Consider the following 22,337-nt stretch of genomic DNA (forward strand, 5'->3'; position numbering starts at 1 on the left):
TCAATCTGGGTAAAGTTATTTCTCCTTCTGCAAGTCTCTCTGGTTTGAAAACATGAACATCTTCAACCATATCTCAGGGTCATGGTGAAGTGCTGGAGTTGAAATGAACAATTCAGTATTTTTCTTCTTGGAGAATTTTGTTACAGAAAAAAAGATGCCTGGACAATCATACGGATCTCTAATCAAGATCTACAACAATATCAGAATATAAGAGGAAATAGTACTCAGAGGAGCACCATCTTCATACTTGATTGCTTAAACATTTTGTTCCAATATCATCATTTACTATTACATGGATAGAAACAAGGACAAATTAATCAACATCACTGACTGGGGTGAGTTACTGGCTGCGGCCTCTGTAAGCAACTGATCTACAAGGCATTATTCCATTGACAACTCTAGGCTTCATTCTACAGAGAATGAAGTATTACCTGAATTCCATGTTGTGGCTGAAGCAAAGGAAGGTAATATGGTGAGTGGCTGTAGGCTGGGCAAAGGGAAATGGTGTATCGCTGTAGAATCATGGAAAGAGCAATCTTTGTTTCTGTAATTGCAAAGCTCATACCGACACAAGATCGAGGTCCCAATCCAAAGGGAACATATGCAGCTGCATTATGTTTGGTGGCATTCGCGATCCCTTCTGCGAATCTCTCAGGTTTGAATAGATTGACATCATCTCCCCATAACTGAGGGTCATGGTGAAGTGCCATGATTGGGACAACCAAATGTAAATCAGCTGGCAGGATGAGCTTTCCCAATTGAACTTCTCGTCCAACTCTCCTTACGATGCGATTTAAAGGAGGATACAACCGTAAAGTTTCATTGATGATCATGGTCATCTGTTTACAGATTAGAAATCAAAGGTATCAAATTATAAATTCCCAGTTTAATACCCTGAATGCTCATAACTAGTGTATGCTATTAAAGTGGTTAGAGCTTGAAATTTGCTTACAGTTTTTAGTTTGGCAATCCCTTCAGGATGTGGATCTTGATTACCAAATTCCTCAATCATTTCTCTTCTTGCTTTCTCTTGCCAATCTGTATGGATTGCCAAAAGCAGGACTGTCCATGCGAGCAAGGAATTAGTTGTTTCTTGTCCAGTAAAGTAGAATGTTTTACACTCATCAACCAAATCTTCTACGAAGAGCCTGTTTTTCTCGTCCAAGTCATGATGGGCATTTAGAAGTAATCCCAGAAAATCACTGCCAAAGCTCTCAGCTTCTCCAGCCACTACTTTCTCTTCTCTTTTTTTAACAATCTTCAGCACAGAATCATGTATTTCTTTCGCAAGTTTCTCCGATTCAATTTCATCAGCATGTTTCCAGACGTAGCTACAAAAGCAAACCAAAGTCTGCCTTATATATGGAAAAATCTAGAATAGAAAAAAAAAATCCTCTCAGACCTACAGCTTTATGCATAGAATAGAGCCTTCTGTTTATTATTCTCCAGAGTAAAGTTTAGAGGAACTTACCTGATGCCAGGTATCCTGGCTTTATAAAGATTTCTGATCGCGATTTCTGACAACTTCATCAACGTCTCAAAAATCTTCTCGCCCTCCAGGTAACTGCTACCAAAAGCTGTTCTGGATATCACTTCTGAAGTCAATAATCTAAATTCCTGGAACACTTCGATCTCCTTCCCTTCCCGGCCTTTCCACTTCTGTAGCATTGTTTCAACGCTAGCAATTACTGCTGGAGTCATGTTCTGCCAAAACCATCCTCCACTTTGTAAGCATCACTATAGGAAGATCACCAAAATTTTAGTTTGCAAATGTTCAAGTACAATCAATAATTCAATCACCAAGCCTATGACAGCAAAAACTTATAGGACAGTGGTTTTCATAGGAAGTTTTACTTTCAAGCTCTCCCCATGAAAAGCATAATTGGCCAATTTCCTATGCCTTGCCCATTTTTCTCTTTCGGTCGTAGCAAGCCCGTCCCCCAGTATCTTGCTAACGAAATATGTAACTTTCCCCTTTAGAAAAGCTTTTTCACTATTTTTCAGCACCTCTTTGATGAGATCTGGTTCTGTAATTACAAGCAGAGCTTGAACTCCATTCCAACTAAGATGAATTTTCCCTAATCAAAGAACACAGAAAAAAAAAAAAAGAGTTAAATCTCTTCCTGGAAGCAGAAGTTAGAAATCCTAGTGGAAAATGACATCATGCCTCACCATATGCGTTGATCCAGGAGTAAGTATGAGGCAGCACTCTGGGAAATATATCATGCGTCAAGGCCATAGGTTTGCTTGATGCTTCCCTTTCAATTTCGATAACTGCTTTGTTGTTTCCATGGATAAACTCATACGGTGGTCCTTTAATTCCCTGTGACCTCAGTATATTCTGTATCCGGTGGGGGATCCACAAGTACTTGTAGAAGACCTTGAGCAGAGCTCGGAGGAAGTAAAGGCAGAATGAACCTGCGACAAGGATTAAAAGCTTTCCCATGGTGTTCATTTCCTTCTCTTATCCCCTACATTTGAGGTGCTGTGGTTCTTTGCTTTTAGCACGTTTAGGGCTGAAAGCTTTGTTTTTTTGAAGAAAGAATTCTCACTTTATTGGGTAATCATACGGAAGGAGCCAACTCCCAATAAATCCTTTAACCAAAGATGCCATTTCTAGAGATGGGCCATCATATGAAACAAAAGGAAAACTTAAGTCTAGGCCTAACTTGGCCATGTAGTGTGCAACTTTATTCCCTTCCCTATAAATATGACGTATGCTAACCTCCCATTGTCTACTAAGCAAGGCTTTAATTGCTCTTATCACGTCTGAATTTGAGCAGGATGCGTGGCTCGAGTATCCGGCTTTTCATTTGGTGCGATTTGGAATTGGTCGAACGAACAATCTAGTTCATGTACTTTCTAATTTTATCTAATTTAATTTTAATATTTAAAATTAAAATAATTTAATCTTTTTATTTTAAAATTTTTTTCAATTTAGACTCTTCCTTAACAAAATTTAATTTTATCGTAAAAAAAAATAATGTTGATGATGACGTGACACATTTTAAAAATATAAAATTAAAATGATGATGTGACATGTCACATGATATCGACATAATAATGTGACAATGTCACATGACACCGACATGATAATATGACAATATCACGTGTCACTAATATGATGATATGACAATGACATGCTGACATGTCAACTTCACGTGATAAATTAAAAAAATTTTCAAAATAAAAAATTTTATCATGTCATAGAGATTAAATTGAAATATATATATATATATAGTACATGAACTAAATTGAACAAAATTGAGATGTTGATTGACCAAATTGAAATTTTTTTTTGAAAAATACAAATCTTTAAGTAGGTTGTTGATATATTTATTAATAAACTAAATATTTTAGTGTAAAAGATTTATGGTGTTAAAAAATATATATAAATATTTTCTTACTTGATTGTTTGATTTTAAAATATGTATATTAATTTATCTTTTTTACAAAAATTAATTTTGAATTCTCCTTCTATAAAAAAATTTAAAAAAAAATTCATGCCTAAAGTCAAATTTAGATGAATAACTTGCATTTTGTTATAATTAAATAATAAAAAATAACTAAATAAATTCTTTTCTTCTATTTATAATAGTATAAAAATTTGAAATTTATTTAACTTAGTTTTTAACTTAAGGTGAACTCAAATTAGTAAAATATGTTGATTTAGTAAAAAAAATGAAGAACAAAGATATAGGGTTAGCGATGATTATAAAATTAATTTCTCGTTCTAAGTTACTTAATTTGAACATGACAAATCTCTTATTATAACTATAGAATTTTAGCTCCACCCTTTCAATTTTTTATTTAATTTTTAGGTTTTTATTTTGTTTAATATTTTCAGTTATATTTTTAAGTTGAAATTTCTTAAATTAAAGATTAAGGGTGAGCAAATGGGTGGATTGGTGGTTTGGTCCACTATATCTAAGGACCAAATGGATCAATCGTTTTTAAAAAATCGACCAAAATCAACCAAATATAATGGAAAGTCAAACCGACCAAACATATAATTGGTTTGGTTGGTCCGATTTTGAACCAATGGATCAAAATTTTATCACCTTTTTTTTTTTACAAATTATAATATTAAAACTTATAAACTTCATCCATAATTATATATATATGAAATTAATGATATAACTTATATGTTATAATGTTTTATATCAAAGTTTGTATAAATAATGACTAATTATAAACAATATGTTATAAAATCTAATGTGATAACTAATAAGCTTATTAAATGTAATCGTATAAATAAAGTTTATTATAAGTTATAGTAATGCTTAGGTATAAATTAAATATATGTATATATATATAATATATTACATAATTATATATATAATTAATGATACAAATTTTATGTTAAAATATTTTATATGATCATATAAATAAAGTCTATTATAAGTTATAGTAATGTTTATGTATAAATTAAATATATGTATATATAATATATGACTTTGTTATATATATACATATAAAATTAATGACATAACTTATATGTTATAATGTTTTATATCAAAGTTTATATAATAATAACTAATTATAAATAATATGCTATAAAATCTAAGGTGATAACTAATAAAGTTATTAAATATAATTATATAAATAAAGTTTATTATAAATTATAGTAATGCTTATGTATATGTATATATAATATATTTATACAATTATATATATATATTCATACCATTTTATATTACGAAATATTACTAAGGTGTAATAATTATAATATATTAATATGTAAGATATTTACTATCATATATTATAATATTAACATATAACTTCTTCTTCTTTTTTTAAATTAAGGTTCATTCATAAAGAAAAGATGTCCATGTACAAACAGAAGAGGTTCAAAACTGGAAAAAACATAGTCTTAACCCTTTGATCACATACTGGTAGGCAAAAATACCAGCACCCAACCTTGCCCTTAAACCATCCACCTAAACATTTACAAAAAGCCCTTAGGCAACATATCCCCACCAACCCAAAAGATTAAAACCAAAAGAAGAGCCAGTAAGACAAGAAAACATAACCAACGTGCCTGTTTCCTTCTTTTACTGTACCAAACAAAGAACAAGAACAACAAAATTCAAAAACTCCCATATTTACAAAGACCAACGACCCCTTGTTCTCCACTCATCAAGACATCCCTAGGCACCGAAAACCACCATCGACAAGGCTAAAAACCATGACCACATTAAAACCTCTGTACACACAAATCCTGTTCTTGAAGCATAAAGGAGCCATCGACCCCGTGAGGAAGTCAAGCGAAGCAAACAAAAGTAAACCATGACAATTAAAGGAGAACTTGCAACAGGTCTGTGGCTCTTTCCACCCCCAGTTTGGCAAGGCTATCTGCTAATTCATTCCCAGATCTAGACGTGTGAATAATCTACCATCTAGGAATCTTACTCAACAAAGCTTTGATTTTTAACATTAGATTTCTAAGGTGCCATGGAGAGGAAAGTGGTTTTAAGACCCAAGTAATAGCATTTATAAAATCAGTTTCAATGAAAAAATCAAATGGATGACACCAATCTGCTGTCATAAAAAGAATTAAAGCCTCTCGAATAACTAACATTTTCGCAAGATTGGCATCACCCCAACCCCCTGTTTTGGAGAAAAGCATTTTCACCATACCTTTCTCATTCCTCAACACACCCTCAATGCCAAGAGGATCGGGGTAGCCCCTAGCAACCCCATCAATGTTAAATTTTAGCCACCCATTTGGAGGAATCTTCCATTGAACCCGGACTTTAACCTTCTCTCTTTTTGTTAGAATAGTAACAAGGTGCGAAAATCTCACAATCTCAAGAGTATCTAAATTATCCTGGGGCCATTTACACTTTACCCACCACGCCATTCTGATTTTGATAATCTCCATCACTTTACAGGCATCCCAAGTTGATCCATCAAAAACCATCTCGTTCCTATATAGCTAAATGGACCAAACAATGGTGAAAAAGGACATCCTTCATACTTTTCTTCTAGCAATGTCGACAGGACAATTATTCCAAGCTAGAAAGAAAACAAGAGCAGCCCACGAAAAACAAGTAATAATGCCCCAATCCACTAACCACATGCACCACACATCCCAAACAGCTCTGCATCTGAAAAAGAGGTGATTGACAGATTCAACATCATTATTAGACATGTTACACACAGCCGTCTATCTATGAAGTAAATTCTTCTTGATGAGTTCTTCTTTACACGCTAATCTTCCTCTCATTAACTGCCAAACAAAAACCTCCACTTTTGGTGGTGCAAGCCTCGCCCACACTTCTCTCCACAACACCTCTTCAGACCCATTGCTGCCTAAAGCTAATTCACAGAAAGAATTGGGTGTATAATGCCCACTTGGCGTGCTTTTCCAAATCAGCTTATCCTCCACTTTCTCATCAAGCTGTATGTGATTAAGACATTTCATAAAACTCTCCCACGCCTCAATCTCCCAATCAAATAGATTTCGTCTAAGCTGGACATGCCAATGCCAAGCTTGATTATCCCATGTACCATACTTGATGATATTTCTTGATTTATTTATCGCTAAAGCAAAAATTCAAGGAAAAGTAACACAGAGGATGACCCCATCAATCCACTCATCTTCCCATAAGTGAATTTTGGCACCATTGCCCACCATGAAACCAATACCTGCACACAACAAAGAAGAAAAACTCCTCGAGGGAGTAAGAGGGTTAGTAATGGTTTTTCACATAGAGGACGACCACTTACCACTGGAGTCCAGTGGGATAAGGCTCGAAGAATCCCCTTATATTTTGGCATCAAGAATGGTTCTCCATAGACTCTCACTTCCCTTACTGTATTTTCAAATCCATTTATTCAACAAAGCTCTATTTTTCAACTGGAGATTCGTAAAACCAAGACCACCTCTTTCCTTTAAAGTGCAAATCGATTCCCAATCCACCTAGTGAATTCTCTTTTTATCACTGGAGCCACTCCACAAGAATCGCCTCTAGATTCTATTAAGCTCCTCATTGACCCCTTATGGCATTTCAAACAACGACATGAAATAAACCGACAAACTCTCCAACACCGATTTGATCATAGAAACTCGCCTGTTTCTAAAAAAGATTTTGGACTTTCATCTTGTAAGCTTTGCCTCAATTCTCTCAAACACAAGCCGCCAAATAGCAATGGAATGGTGTCTAGCTCCAAGTGGCAATCCGAGATAAGTTGTTGGTAGAGAACCAACAGCATAAGGTATCATGTTAGCCCAAGACTATAACACATCACCCACCTTAACTCCATACAAGTTGCTCTTACAAAAGTTGATTTTTAATCTTGATATCACTTGGAAGCACCGTAGCACTCTCTTGATGTTAAGGACACTCTGAATATTCGAGGTACTAAAAATCATCATGTCGTCTGCATATTAAAGATGAGAGACCATGATTCCACTGTTCCTAATCTCAATGCCCTACACAGACCACATGCCACTGCTTTATTCATTAAGGCACTAAAAACTTTTGCAATAAAATTAAAAAGGAACAGTGACAAGGGACACCCTTGTCTTAATCCACGCCTCATTTTCACTTGCCTAGTTGGGGATCCATTGACCAAAATCGAGACAATAGTAGTAGACACACATGACCCAATCCACGTCCTCCATTTGTCTTTGAAGCCTATTTTCCTCATCACAAACTGTAAAAATTTCTAATCAACACTGTCATAAGCTTTCTCAAAATCAACTTTGAAGAAAACACCCCATTCTTCACTCTTATGCAAGTAGTCCACAAGCTCATTAGCTATGAGTGCACAATCAGTAATTTGTCTGCCTTTGATGAAAGCAAATTTATTTGGCCCCACAACCTTCTTCATAACTTTTCTCAGTCTATTAGCCAACACTTTAGCGACCACTTTGTAAACGCAATCTACTAGGCTGATCGCTCTATACTCATTAAAGGCAGTTGGGTTATTATTTTTAGGGATAAGTGTAATAAGGAGCCATTAATCTTCTCATCAAAGCAGCCAAAGACATAAAAGTTATGCATAAAACTCATTACCTCATCCTTTATTTTCGACCATTAAGCTTTCAGAAAATTAAAGTTAAAACCATCTGGTCCAAGCGTTTTATTCCCGTCGCAGCTAAAGATAGCTTGTTTGAGCTCCTTCTTTGAGAATGGCTCCTCCAAGCTTCGAGCGAATCCATTAGACAACATCTTAATCTCCAACTCCCAGTCCCTAAGTTCAACCACATTTTGATCCTCATACAACTTCTCAAAGTACCTCGTCCCCTCTTCTCTAATGCCTTGTGGATCCTCAGCCACCTTTCCATTGATCTTTAGACAGTCAATCATATTCTTTCTCTTTCGTGAAGAAGTTGAAGTGTGGAAGAACTTAGTGTTTCTGTCCCACTTGATAAACCAACTTACCCTCGATTTTTTATGCCAATAACGTTCCTCTTGTCTGTAGAAAGCCCATAGTTCATACCTCATTTTCTTAATCTCTTCTCTAAAAGAGACATCCGTCGATCTGTTCTGCCATTCAACCATCTTTTTTTGAATTTCACCCTCAAGAGTAGCAATCTTTTTTTGGGAGCCGTTCCACTTGGTTGTTGCCATTCCTTAATTGCTGGTTTGATAGATCTTAGCCTCTGCCATAAATTTCCCTGACCACTGATCCTATAACCGCTTTCTTTCCATGCCTCAGCAAAAACTTCTTGAAACCCATTGTCTTCCAACCAGTGGTTAAAAAATCTAAATGGTTTAGGACCCCACTAGACACATTTATCTCCCAAAACAACCGAATTATGGTCTGAAAGCGAAGACGGTAAACACCACTGTCTCATAAACTGAAATCTCTCAAGCATTAACTCATCAACAAGGAAGCCATCAAGCCTACTGAAAACCACATCATCCCTATTATTAGCCCATGCAAATTTGTTGTCGGTCATTGGAAAGTCGACTAGCTCATCGGTATTAACAAAATTATGAAACGCTTTCATTTCTTTGTGATCCGAATATGCCCCCAACCTCTCATATGGCCTTAAGACGGCATTAAAGTCCCCTCCTAAGCACCATGGGACCTCAAATTCCCTCATTTTCTCAATGAGTGTATCCCACAATTCAATCTTCAGCCTCTCATCTGATAGTGCATAAATATTACCGATTTCGATTCTCCAGTTCCCTTTTTTGACATTTCCAACTAGAAGAATGAAGTTCTTGTTTAGGATTTTAGCTTCAACCTTTATAAAATTCTCCTGCCATAGAGATACAAGACCTCTAGATGCCCCATCCGAGTCCACCCATACCCCTTTGTACATCTCTTTACCCCCCAATGCATCAACCAGTTTGTTATTAATTGTTTGCAGCTTGGATTCTTGAAGCATGACCACATTAGAACTGACATTACTGATTTGTTTACCCATAGCTTTTCGTTTCTCACACTTTCCTAGACCCCTTACATTCCAAGTTAATAGTATCATGGAAGGGTACGGCCCTACACTTGGTTACTTTCTCCCCGTACTCACATTGTCCACTCCGTCATCATCTCTCTTTCAAGCCTTGTGAATTCATTAGTGACAGCCTCCTTACTATCAACGAAAAACAAACCCAACTTACAAGCTGTATTCCAAGTGGTCTCGCCTTCCCTTTTTAAATTACTGTCCCTAAGCCGATCATCACTCTCTGAAGTCATTATCTCTGGCAGGCTTTCATTGCTTTCCCCGTACACTACCTCCTTTGCATCTTTCCCTGCTTTCCCCCTACCTACTGGCTCCTTACCTTTAATTCTCCCCTGTACACCTTTCTCAACACTATCAGGCCTACCCTTGTCACCCATCTGAACCAGATCCATTTTGTTGACCATTTCTATCTTTTCGCATTTGGCTTTATTAAGCTTCATGTTTTTTTCACTTCTCATTAACAATCCTCTCCTAATTAAGCCTCCATTAATTCTGAAACTTGATTTGCTTTTTGATTTCTTCATCTTCTTAATCATGTTTACCAGTGTTAGGCCCTCGTCGACACTGTTGGAAGTTTTTCGTGAGACAGATCCCCCACCTTCGCTTTGTTTATCATTTCCTCTGTTAAGTTCATCCTATCGTTCAGTTTCACAACTTTATTATTCCAGCCATTGGACTTTTCCCCCTCAAGGCCCAAGCCTGCTTCCCCACAGTTTACCACTAGACTCTTTTTAAATATGGGCTTAATTAATCCACAAGACTTCTCACCATTTAGATTCTCTTCATACATAAATTCCACTTGGTTGGCCTTCTCTATTTCACTAGTAGAGCCGAACTCCCAATGTTTGGAAAATGGGCCCATATTTCTTTGTAGGATAACCAAACCACCCCCACAATCCACCATATTGACCCTATAGGACCCCTCTAACTCTCCACACCCTATAGGAGGACCAATGTGATAGGCCCATCCATCCACTACTTTTATCTTCTGGAGGTAAGACCCTAGACCTATCACATCAATCTCACCAGATTCACAATCCTCTTCTTCATCTTTATCGAGCACTTGTTGCTAGATTTCTTTCCCTTTTCGATGAGTAGTCGACCGCACATCAATCTCATTACCACCTCCACACTCAACCTTTTTACATACAGATCTAGTGGTAATTCCTTTTTGACCTTCAGTCTTTAACTCTTTAATTTGAATTTGGTTATCAATAACCTTTTTTTGGCCCAATTCTCGAGGCCAAACTACTACAGCTATTGCTATCTTTTTGTCTCATCTTCTTTAGCATCAAGGCTACAGTTTGCCGACGTTCATCTTCACTTGGGTTATCGTCAGCCTGAGGGAGCACCCTTTCGGTTTGGGAGTCATTCACATTCAGTTCAATCGAAGCTTGGATTTCATAAGTTATACCTCGTACGCTCAATTTCACAGGTTGAGGGAAATTTTCCTGGTTTTGTACCTCCACTTGAACCATGGCTTCACCAAACTTGCTTCTGCTCTTGGTCTTGTTGTCAATATAAATGAATTTTCCTCATGTGTTACCCAGAGCTTTAAAAATGTCTTCATGCCATAAATGCCATGAAACATTTTTTACTTTCAGCCAAACCACAAAACTACTACATTTATTCCCCTTAAATGGTTGAAGAGACTGAAACCATGGTTCGAAGATTTCCCAATACAATTCAGTGAGCAATTCCATTTCTCCCTTCTTGTCAAAAGTGACAAGTACTTGCTCCTTGTCAATCTCCGTTAAAACAACCATTACTCCGTCTTTCGATAGACCGTTGTATTTCCTCAATCGTGTGACCCTTTCTTATTTTCCCCACGAGGCTGTAAAAAACCCACTGCATGTCATTCCTATCATAGATATCATCACATGTCAACTCCTAATGAGCTGCTCCTCCACTTGTCTTGGTGGGGTTTGATAGTTGGCGCACTTCCATTTAGAGGTGGGAAGCAGTTTCCACTAACCACATCTTTAAAGGACTGACCTTCATGGGTGGTCCCTATAGCACCAAACCTATTCAATCTGGTCATCTCCTCTGTTCTGCAAGTTCCAAATTTCCTTCGCGAGGTCGCCTACTTCACTAAAAGATGTCTGCCGTCCATAATAGAATTATCACCCCTTTCAATGGCTGTAAGCATCTCGTCCTTTCCTTTGAAGCATACAAAGGCATAATTCCCCCTACCATGGTCATTCCTTTTTTTTTATAAAAACATCCAAGACAGAACCAATTCTTGATGTCAATCCATGAAGCGCTTGGACTGATATTTCCAACAAAAATGGAGAAAAGGCTATCCCTCCATTTCTGGATACTTTGCTAAACTCTATCATTCCATGCCTTCCGTCCATCTTGCTTGGGATTTGGTTTGTCAAGGTTCCTCCGATCTCCAAAATCCAAAAGAGCTCTGCAGTACACCCTCTCCCTCTCTCTCTCATGACTCTCCTAACTGCTAGAGGTAACATATAACTTATATCATTTAAAATATATAACTTGTAATTTCATATTAATATAGATTTATAAATAAATAAATATTTATAACTAATATTAAATTATTATGATTATGATTTGTATACGTACGTACAATACTCTAATATATTTTAAATATAGTATTAATTAAGTTTACTATCAATTCTTTTTAATATATAAAAAAAATATTATATATATGACTATATATATAAATATATAAAAATTAGTTTGGGTTTTTTAGGTGGATTGGTCCAAAAATTTTAAAATCGAAAACCGACCAAATAACCAATTGAACCAAATATTTTGGACCAATTAGACTAAACTATTTTACTCAAATTGCATTTGGTTTGGGTGGGTAATTGGTATGGATTGGCTTTGCTCACCCTTATTAAAAACTATATTTATTGTTGATAAAGTTAAATATAATTGTAAATATTTGTACTATTTTATTTTTTTAATAAATTTTTTGTGGATCCAAATTAATAATTTAAATTTAAATTTAGCAGAATTTGATTGTGGCATTTGAACTTAAATAAAATTATTTTATAAGAAACTTTGAGTAAATTTAAATAAAAGGTACATTAGGTAAGAGTTGAATGATTTCAAAAGAATGGGTATTTATAAATTGTGAAAGTTGTAATTAAATCAACGTATTTTACTAATTTGAGTTTAGCTTAAGTTAAAAAATAAGTTAAATAAATTTTAAATTTTTATACTATTATAAATAGAAGAAAAAAGAATTTATTTAGTTATTTTATATTATTTTATTATAACATAATGCAAGTTATTCATCTAAATTTGACTTTAGTATGGAAATTTTTTCAAAATTTTTTTTAGAAGGAGAATTCAAACTTAATTTTTGCAAAAAAAATAAATTAATATAAATATTCTAGAATCAAATAATCAAGAAAAAAATATTTATATATACTTTTTAACACCGTAAATCTTTTATATTTAAATATTTGACTTATTAATAAGTATATTAATAATCTACTTAGAGATTTGTATTTTTTAAATATTTTTTCAATTTAGTCCCTTAACATCTTAATTTGTTCAATTTAATCCTTATATTATATATTTTTATTCAATTTAGTTCCTATGACGTAGCAGGATTTTTTATTTTGAAAATTTTTGTGATCTGTCACGTGGCATAGACATGTTGACATGTCAATGCCATGTCATCATATTAGTGCCACGAGATATTACCACATCATCACGTTGGTGCCACGCAATATGCCACATCATCATATCAATGCAACATCATCAAAATGTGCCATATCAGTACTGATGTCATCGCTGATGTCATCTTTTTTAATAATAAAATTAAATACCGTTAGAGAGGGATTAAATTGAAGAAATTTTCAAAATAGAAAAACTAAATTACTTCGATTTTAAGCATAGAAACCAACTTAAACAAAATTGGAAAGTACAAGAATTGGATAGGTCTTTTGACCATTTGAAATTATTGCCTTCGAAAAATACACCCACTTTTTAAGTAAAGGCTTAACAATTCAACTACAAATATTCATGGCATGCTATACATAATGCCTAATGCCTCACTCTTATGACTCTTATTGAATAATTGTGATGCAATAATAGTAGGTGATGTACTCTCTTATCTCGCAAATCATGTTATGCCAATCACTAAACTGCAGATTATATTGGATTCAACTTAGCAACAATTTTGGCATTTATATGATCAATGAAATAAATAAAGATTAATTATAATTAACAATTAGGGTTCTTCATCCTATGAACAGGAAAAAAAGGGTGTAATAATCACTTCATATCATGCATTAATATGAACAATAATGAACTCAACTTGATAAAATTTCGTTTTAATAGATGTTAAGCTTTGATTTAGAGTTCACTGGGTAATAGGTGGTATATACATTAGGACTATCTGTTTTTTTTCTTTTTTTTTTGGGGGGGACACCTTGTATTAATTCATTCAAATTTTTTTTGAAAGGTATTAAGTCATTCAACTTTAACTACTCATTGTAAGAATTCAAAAGGGATAAGGACCTCCAAGTGGGGCTTTTTACTTTAGTCAAAGACTGCTGCAAAACGTGATAAGAATTTTACATGTTCAAGACTATTTTCCATACGTTTATTTTAGTCAAAGACTCTTGCACATCACGTTATGTAACATTTCAAAGAAATAAATGGTGAGAGTCAACAATATTGTGTTATATATAGTCCTCCTGTCCCATTTTATTTTTTCTTATTTGATTTTCATGAAATTTAAAAAAAATAATTTTGATGTATATTATATTAAAGTTTCAAATTGTATTATACACGTTATGTTCCATGGGTTTTAATCTCAAAAAAATTTAAAAAAATTATGAAAAATAAATTGAAAATGTATCTTGCAGTACGTGTATAACTTTGTCCTATAATACAAGCTGTAGTAGATATATAGCCAAAATCATTATCAGTACTCAATTATAAAATCAATTAAATTGTCATAATCACCCCTTTGCACGGGAAAAGAAAAACGTAAGGAAAGAAGAAAAAAAGTTGCAATATATTATATACTTTGCATTAACATATTCTTCTAGTCATCATCATCAATCAACATCTGGCTTTTGTTTATTTTTGGACTGTTTGCAGCTTGCTCCATCATGGCATGGATAAAATATATTTAAATCATTTTGTGAAAGAAAGAGGGCATAAAATATATTTGAATCTCCTTTGTGGTTATCGCTCTCACCGCAAGGTAGGTAAACGTGGGACTTTTAAACGTAGATGACAAAGACATAATTGAATATTTATTCATCATTACTAGAAAAAGCTGTAATTTAATTTCTATTTGATTATTTTGCCATCTTGGGGATTAAAAGCTGAGCTATTGGGGAAGAGGCATTATTCAATTAACAACTATGGCCACCATTGCAGAGAATGAAGCGTCACTTGAGTAATCCGTGCTGTGGCTGAAGCATGAGAGGCTTAGTGGCGACTGAACATAGGCTGGGGAGAGCGTAACATCATCTCCCCAAGGGTCCTGGTGAAGTGCCAGGTTTGGGATGAGAACCTCTAAAATTAACAGGCCAATCGAGTGAGCTCTCCCAATTGAATTTCTCTTCCAACTTATCTGACAGTGTCAGTGACAGTTATAGGAGGATACAATCTTTGGATTTCATTAACGATCAAGTTCATCTGTGTACAAGATAAATTTACTTCAATAATTGCTCAGTAGTGTAAACCACTGAAAGGGTTAGAGGATATGATTTGCTTACAGTCTTTAATTTGTTTGGCAACGCCTTCAGAATGTGAATTTTTTATTCCAAATATATACCCCAACCACCTCTCTTCTTGCTTTCTCTTGCCAACCTGTGTGGATTGCTAAAACCAGGACTGTCTTCTTGTCCTGCGGTGTAGAATGTTTTGCACTGACCTACCAAGTCTTCTATGGAAAGCCTGCTTTTCTCATCCACATCATGGTAAGGATTCACAAGTAATCCCAGAAAATCACTGCTGAAACTGTCAGCTACTCCAATCACTACTTTCTCTTCTCTTTTCTTAACCATCTCCATCACAGATTTATGTGTGCATATTTTTAAGGAATTTCATAACACAATATGCAGGATATTTTTAAATATCAAATTAATTTGATATTTGATATCAAATTAATTTACCAAGTTATTGTTAACTTGGGTTGTAGAAGTTTTGATCTTTACAAATTCATGGGGTTTGTTTTGGAGTGCAGGGTGTTCTCACATGTTTGACTATTGGAGGACTGGATTTTGGAGTGTGACAGATGATTGCTTTAGTAGCTAGGGCCTTGAGTTGTTATCAATATTTTTCCTTAGATATTATTCCATCACTTCTGTGAGATAAGAGTCAGGACCCTCAAGCCTGTTTTACCTTTTTGGACATAAGCTAATTCTAGAACGTAGCATTCTCCTTTTTTGTTTTGAGCCCAAATGAGTTGCTCTCATCTTTTCTCACGGTCGGTGGAGCTGGCAAAGCAGACATTGGCCAGCTACAATATGTTATATTAGAAGCTTCAGTATTACTAGGCACTAGACAGTACATCCTTATTTCTCACGTCTTACAACTGATTGAAAGGATAAAAAACTAAAACCCACCTAATTTCTCTTGTTTTATATTAAAATGATTGATCCTTGTTAAAAATCAATCTGAATTATCTTTTCTTGCTTTACTCGTTGACCAGAGATACGCTTACAAATCAAGTGTGCCTAATCCTAGATTTTACTGAAGGGAAGCAAAACAGCAACAAATGACATTGATTAATGTTAAATGGCCTGTCTATATCTCTTTGTCCAAATACGCAGCTGCAGCACACTGGCTTCGGCCTTGATTTGTAATGATTGCCTGGACACCTGAGGAAATTTCAAGGCCTTTGTGCTCTCTAGTTCTAGAAAAAATTGACCTAGAACGTCCATATTCAGACAATGCAGAAACTTTTGTGCTTGGAAGTTAATTATACTCAGGAGAGATTGAACTGCTATCAATAGTATATTGTCTGGATTTATGTGTTAAATGCTGCTGATGTTTTCGGTCAGGAGAGAGCTAGAGCATTTTGAAAGGGGAGGTCAAACAGAAAGAGATATTAAATAATTAAAGAGAATTTTATATATAATTCAATTATTACTTATCTAAAAGGTTAAATAAAATTTAGAAAATATTGAACATATAAAAAAATGTATATTAATAGTAATGATAGTGTCATTTATATATATGACAGAATGAAACTATAAAAAAATTCTCTTTCACTCTTTATGCGCAAGAGTGGAAAAGAAAATAATTTTTCAAACTTAAATGAATTATCTCTTAACTTTGTGTGTCTTAATACTCTTTTTATTTTCTATTTACCTCTTAAATTGCTAATTAACATATTAAGTTATTAGATTAAACTATTAAAATATAATATGTTATGATAGATTATTAGATTGAACTGTTAAGATATAATATGTTATGATAGGTTTAGATTTATATTAAAACTTAATAGATTTGAATTAGTAGACTCACTTTTATTTTTTTTGTAAATTTGATAGGCTTAACATATTAGTTTAGAATTTATTTGTTGGGTTTAACTAGCAATATGGTAACCATAATAACTCTAATTTTGCCAAACAGTATGAAAAATAAAACTAATTATTAAATTAAAAATTATTTTGAGAGCAATTAAAAATAAATATAATAAATAAATATGTATTGAAAAAATATAATTATTTCATTCTATCAATTTGTATGTATAACCTAATTACTTAAAGTTTGCAACATACGTACTAAAATGCATTGGTTATTCTGAATAAAAAATGATATATTGATGAAATTCTAAGTCACAATACAATACTACAACGTATATTTGAAAATTATATAATAATTTATTTATTTTTTAAAATTAAAATCATAAAAAATAAAATCTAGATAATTAAAAAAAAAACATGACAAGTAGAAGATAGAATCCACATATAATATAATAAAAGAAAAAAATATGATTGATGGTACGTTAAAATTTGTGAAGGAAAATCTATAGAGATTTAGAATATATGAGTAAATAGAATAAAAATAAATAAATAAATAAACAAAAATAATACTAATAATTGAAAAAAACCTTTAAAATTCAGTCAAGCATATGAAATTATTTTGTTATTCTTTATTTGTATTAATTATTAAATAGAAAATTATTTTGAGGAGGGTAGTTAATAAAATTTATAAAAAAATTAAAAAAAAATTATAATATGTAAATTTTTTTTAAAATTTTGCGCTCCGCCCCTGTTTTCGGTAATGTCATCTACGGACAAATTACTGAAGTTAACTGTTTCACGCTATTCACCTTGATTGCTCTAGTAATTGATTGGAAGTTGAGAAGAACTAGGTTTCCCAGGTGGACCTTGCACCAGGAGCAGGGATATCATTCCGGTGTAGGGCAGTACCAGTATACGTTTGTGATTTAAGCTTTGAACCACTTTAAACTGAAAGGCTCTGACAGCATATCAAGAGCCACCCGATTTAAAAACTTGGATTGAGAAAGAAGGATCCAAAAATAGTTTCCATACACTTAACAACTATTATCACATCGCTGATAATTAAGTGCTATATCTAGTACATTGAATACCATTACTGAAGACTTTAACATTTTACCATCTTGGACACTAGTAGCTGCACACTCCAGAATAAGCTCTACCAACCTAGAAGCAGCTAGTCTTATTAAGAACTTTAGGCACCACCCTATAGTGAATGAAGCATTACTTGAATTCCATGTTGTGGCTGAAGCATAAGTATGGTAAATGGAGCGTGAACATAGGCTGGGGAGAGAGTCAAGGTGTAGCGTTGTAGAATCATTGAGAGAGCAGTCTTTGTTTCTGTGGTTGCAAAGCTCATACCCACGCAAGATCGAGGTCCCAATGAAAAAGGAATGAATGCAGCCGCATTGTATTTGGTAGCTTTGGCAGTCCCTTCTGCGAACCTATCTGGTTTGAAAAGATGCGCATCATCTCCCCATAAATCAGGGTCATGGTGAAGTGCCATGTTTGGGATCAGAACCTCTATATTATCAGGCAGAACGAGCTTCCCCAAATGAACTTCTTTTCCAACTTCTCTAACAGTGGCAACCACAGGAGGATACAATCTTAAGGTTTCATTGATGATCAGGTTCATCTGTGTGCAAGACATGAACAAAAAGATGAAACTAGAACTCACGATTTAATTTATTATGTGCTAGTAGTGTACGCTAATGAAATGGTCAGAGATTGCAGTGTTGCTTACAGTTTTTAGATTGGCAATGCCCTCAGAATGCGGATTTTTGTTCCCAAATACCTCAATCACCTCTCTTCTTGCTTTCTCTTGCCAATCTGTATGAATTGCTAAAACCAGGACCGTCCATGCGAGCAAGGAATTAGTGGTTTCTTGTCCAGCAAAGTAGAATGTTTTGCACTCATCTACCAACTCTTCTACTGAAAGCCTGTTTCTCTCATCCTCATCATGATAAGCTTTTACAAGTAATCCCAGAAAATCAGTGCCAAAGCTGTCAGCTTCTCCGGTCAGTACTTTCTCTTCCCTTTTCTTAACCATATCCATCACACAATCATGAATCCCTTTAGCAAGTTTCTCTGATTCTATTTCATCAGCAGGTTTCCAAATCTTGCTGCAAAAGCAAACAAAAGGTATCGCCTGAGATGACTTTTATGTATTTCCTCTCTCTTGAAATCAGGGACAAACTCTAGAGTCTAGATTAATTGAGCTCAGAGGAACTTACCTGATGCCAGGAATCCTAGCTTTATGAAAATTTCTGTTAGCAATTATCGATAACTTCATCAACTTCTCGAAAATCTTCTCCCCTTCCAGGTAACTGCTACCAAAAGCTGTTCTCGATATAACTTCCGAAGTAAGTAACCTGAATTCTTCAAACACTTCGATCTCTTTGCCTTCACGGCCTTTCCACTTCTCCAGCATTGCCTCAACGCTAGCAAGTACTGCCGGAGTCATGCTCTGCCGAAACAATCCTCCACACATTTTAAGAAACTATCTAAGATCACCAGAATTTTGCATTTATCTAATGTAGAATACTTAAATGTTCTCTAATGGCAGCAATATTTTGCAGCAAAGTAGACTGTATTCGAAAGTTTTACTTTTAAGCTCTCCCCATGAAATGCATGATTTGCCAACTTCCTCTGCCTGGCCCATTTTTCACCTTCGGTTGCTACAAGTCCGTCCCCTATTATCTTATGAATAAAGTCTTCGGCCTTCTTTTTTCGGAAAGCTCCTTCGCTGTTTCTCAGAACCTCTTTGACTAGCTCCACTTCTGTAATCACCAGTTGAGGTCGAATTCCCTGCCAGGTAAGATAATTCTTCCCTAATAAAAGAAAAGGAAAAAAGAAGGGATTCATCTTTCATTTGAAGTGGAAGTTAGAAACATTCCTCAAGAAAACCATATTCAATTTTCTCACCGTAGATGTTGATCCAGGAGTAAATCTGAGGCATCACTCTGGGAACTATATCATGAGTCAAGGCCGCCATAGGTTTGCGGTATGCTTCCATTCTCATATCGGTAGATGCTTTGTTGTTTCCATGGATGAACTCATAAGGAGGTCCTTTGATTCCCTGTAAACTCATAGTATACTGTATTCGGAAAGGTATCCACCAATATCTGTGAAAGAACCTCAGTAGAGCTATGAGGAAAAACAGGCAACAAAAACTTATGACAAGGATCAAAAGCTTTGCTGTGGAATTCATTTTCGTCTCTAAACAATGAATTCAGATGTTCCTATAATGATATTAAGCCTTTTTTGGTTCTCTGTCTCTTCCACGGTTAGGATCAGATATAAATACTTCGAGGGCCTAAGCCAAATGCTCTAGGAGCCGGCCTTTGGCTTCATTTGGAATCATTGCATTTCAACAACTCACCCATGCCATGATCAGTACTCTATTCTCGTCTAAAATTTAGATGTACGTGTCTTTTAGTTTTGTCACATTCATAGTTTCCATCGCAAACTCAAATATTTCTTGTATTATTGTCATTTATAGAATTTTGTAGTAAGTGTATAACTTTATGCAACATATGCATATATTTTGTACAATCTGTCAAAATCAGACTGTAGAAGATGTCAGAAGCATACCCTTTTCTCTGAACAAGAAAAGGAAGTAAAAAACAGTCACATCTTCCAAACACCTGGAAAAAATGTCCTACATCAAAAGGTTACAAGACAACTAGTAACCAACATTGGACACTTCACACTTTACCTTATTATAATCTTCTGATCATCATCAATCCATGTCTTGCTTCTATTTAGTCATTGACCTGTTGCAGCTTGCAACAGATGGATATAATACTGCAGTTATGGATCCTGACATGATCAATGTAAAAAGAAATGACAATAACAACCAAAGAGACGAGGTAATCAATATGTAACGGAATTGAGCAAACAGCAGTGCTGCAATGGTTTACCATATGCCATTAGTAGATTGGGTTCTGCATATACATCAACCAAGACCTGAAAAAAAAAAAAAAAAACAAGACCTGGCAAACAATCCTCATTAAATCTCAATGCACTAGCAGTAATGTTAACCTATTCCCCCTTCAGTGGCAGATGATGCTATAGATATTACATGACAAAATTGCCTATACTCTCATGTGGTTATTTTATTGGATAAAAAAATTTTTAATAACAAAATTGGATTTTCTAACAAAAAAAAAATGTTGGTGCAAAATATTTGTTTGATAATAATAAAATTTTTAACCGTTAAATATTTATTAAAAAAATAGTATTTTCAATTGATACGATAAAGATATTGAATTGATTTAAAACTTTTTTCATGTGATGACACGTACAAATAATTTATTAAATTCAACGATCAATTTTTTAATTTTTTTTAAAAGTGTTTTTATTAACACTAAGCCATCATGCCATTCAAAGTCTTTAGCAGTTTGTTAAAGACTTCTACTGGCATCTGGCTTGTACAAAATGAAAAATATATACAATTACAAAGGGAAACTGCTTCACAAAGAACAACAGCAATTTCCTTCTTTAACCTAAGCAATGAAACTAGAGAAAGCTCTCTACCCTTTACCTACAGACTTCTGCTATACAAGAACTAACAGGAAGCTCAAGGAAACGTCAAGCACATCTTGGAGATGAAAGAGTTAAGTATACAGTATAGTTAATCAATTATCGAGCATCTAGTATTGACAGAGTCATTTCATTTGTCGAAGAAGATACATGCTTGTCTGATGAAGAATCTTCTTCAAGTGGATTTTTCTGAAACAAAAAACCAAGTTGTTTGGGGTGTGGCAATTCAGTTTCACTTTCCAAGATTAAAATCACAGTGACATACTTGGCTTATCCTCAGGATGCTGTTGTACACATAAAAGACTAATATGGATGCATTAGATCACTTTTAATAGACTGCAAGACTCTCCTAAGCATTTTTCCACAAGTTCCAAAGGACTGCCTTCTTTCCATAATCTCCACGCATGTTCAACAATTAGACATAAAGTTATAAAATAGTGTAAAATTTATTAGTTTTACACGGAAGTAACTAAATTCTTCCTCTAAAAGAAGAGAGATCGACTTACATCAGTATAGTTATACACACTTTAATATCTTTTTATATAATTGATATTTATGTTTGTTTAAAGATTTTTGAGTCTTTTTCTTATAAAATAAATTTAAAAAACTAAACATTTCCTTAAATAACTAAAATTTTTTCATACACATAGTGAGTATGCCATATTCTAGAATAATAAATTAGTTTGAAACCAAATCCAATATGCCAACTAATTCAATTTCTTTAGTGTGAGAGAGCATCCCATGCTAGCTAATACATGTCGGGTTGAGAGCGGAGCTAACCAACCTTTTTTTTTTTTTGGAGTGAAGTTAATCAACTTTTATTGAAGGAGTCAAAGATAAAGAAGAATAAGGATTAAAATTTTTTGAAGAGGCTATTAAGAGAAAAATATATATATAAT

The 22,337-nt window shown here is 34.2% G+C and overlaps 2 protein-coding genes across 2 annotated transcripts; both read right to left on the bottom strand.

The window, feature by feature from the left end:
* On the bottom strand, positions 209 to 2,592 carry LOC18610190 (cytochrome P450 CYP749A22). Its single transcript, XM_007045714.2, has 5 exons — positions 2,173 to 2,592; positions 1,855 to 2,078; positions 1,472 to 1,704; positions 953 to 1,331; positions 209 to 839 (listed from the first exon to the last, which is right to left on the bottom strand). The coding sequence occupies exons 1-5, from the start codon at positions 2,453 to 2,455 to the stop codon at positions 411 to 413; spliced, it is 1,548 nt and encodes a 515-aa protein (XP_007045776.2). The 5' UTR covers positions 2,456 to 2,592; the 3' UTR covers positions 209 to 410.
* LOC18610192 (cytochrome P450 CYP749A22) lies at positions 18,101 to 20,104 on the bottom strand. Its single transcript, XM_018115093.1, has 5 exons — positions 19,819 to 20,104; positions 19,501 to 19,724; positions 19,128 to 19,360; positions 18,638 to 19,016; positions 18,101 to 18,529 (listed from the first exon to the last, which is right to left on the bottom strand). The coding sequence occupies exons 1-5, from the start codon at positions 20,102 to 20,104 to the stop codon at positions 18,101 to 18,103; spliced, it is 1,551 nt and encodes a 516-aa protein (XP_017970582.1).

Source organism: Theobroma cacao, chromosome 2, assembly GCF_000208745.1.
Source record: "Theobroma cacao cultivar B97-61/B2 chromosome 2, Criollo_cocoa_genome_V2, whole genome shotgun sequence".
NCBI lineage: Eukaryota > Viridiplantae > Streptophyta > Magnoliopsida > Malvales > Malvaceae > Theobroma > Theobroma cacao.

Coding starts and splice junctions, on each gene's coding strand:
- LOC18610190 (XM_007045714.2), bottom strand. CDS start 2,455: ATGAACACCATGGGAAAGCTTTTAATCCTTGTCGCAGGTTCATTCTGC. Junction 1,705..1,854: donor TTCATGGGGAGAGCTTGAAA/GTAAAACTTCCT, acceptor TGGTTTTGGCAG/AACATGACTCCAGCAGTAAT. Junction 840..952: donor GGATTGCCAAACTAAAAACT/GTAAGCAAATTT, acceptor ATCTGTAAACAG/ATGACCATGATCATCAATGA.
- LOC18610192 (XM_018115093.1), bottom strand. CDS start 20,104: ATGAATTCCACAGCAAAGCTTTTGATCCTTGTCATAAGTTTTTGTTGC. Junction 19,361..19,500: donor TTCATGGGGAGAGCTTAAAA/GTAAAACTTTCG, acceptor TTGTTTCGGCAG/AGCATGACTCCGGCAGTACT. Junction 19,017..19,127: donor GCTAGGATTCCTGGCATCAG/GTAAGTTCCTCT, acceptor TTGCTTTTGCAG/CAAGATTTGGAAACCTGCTG.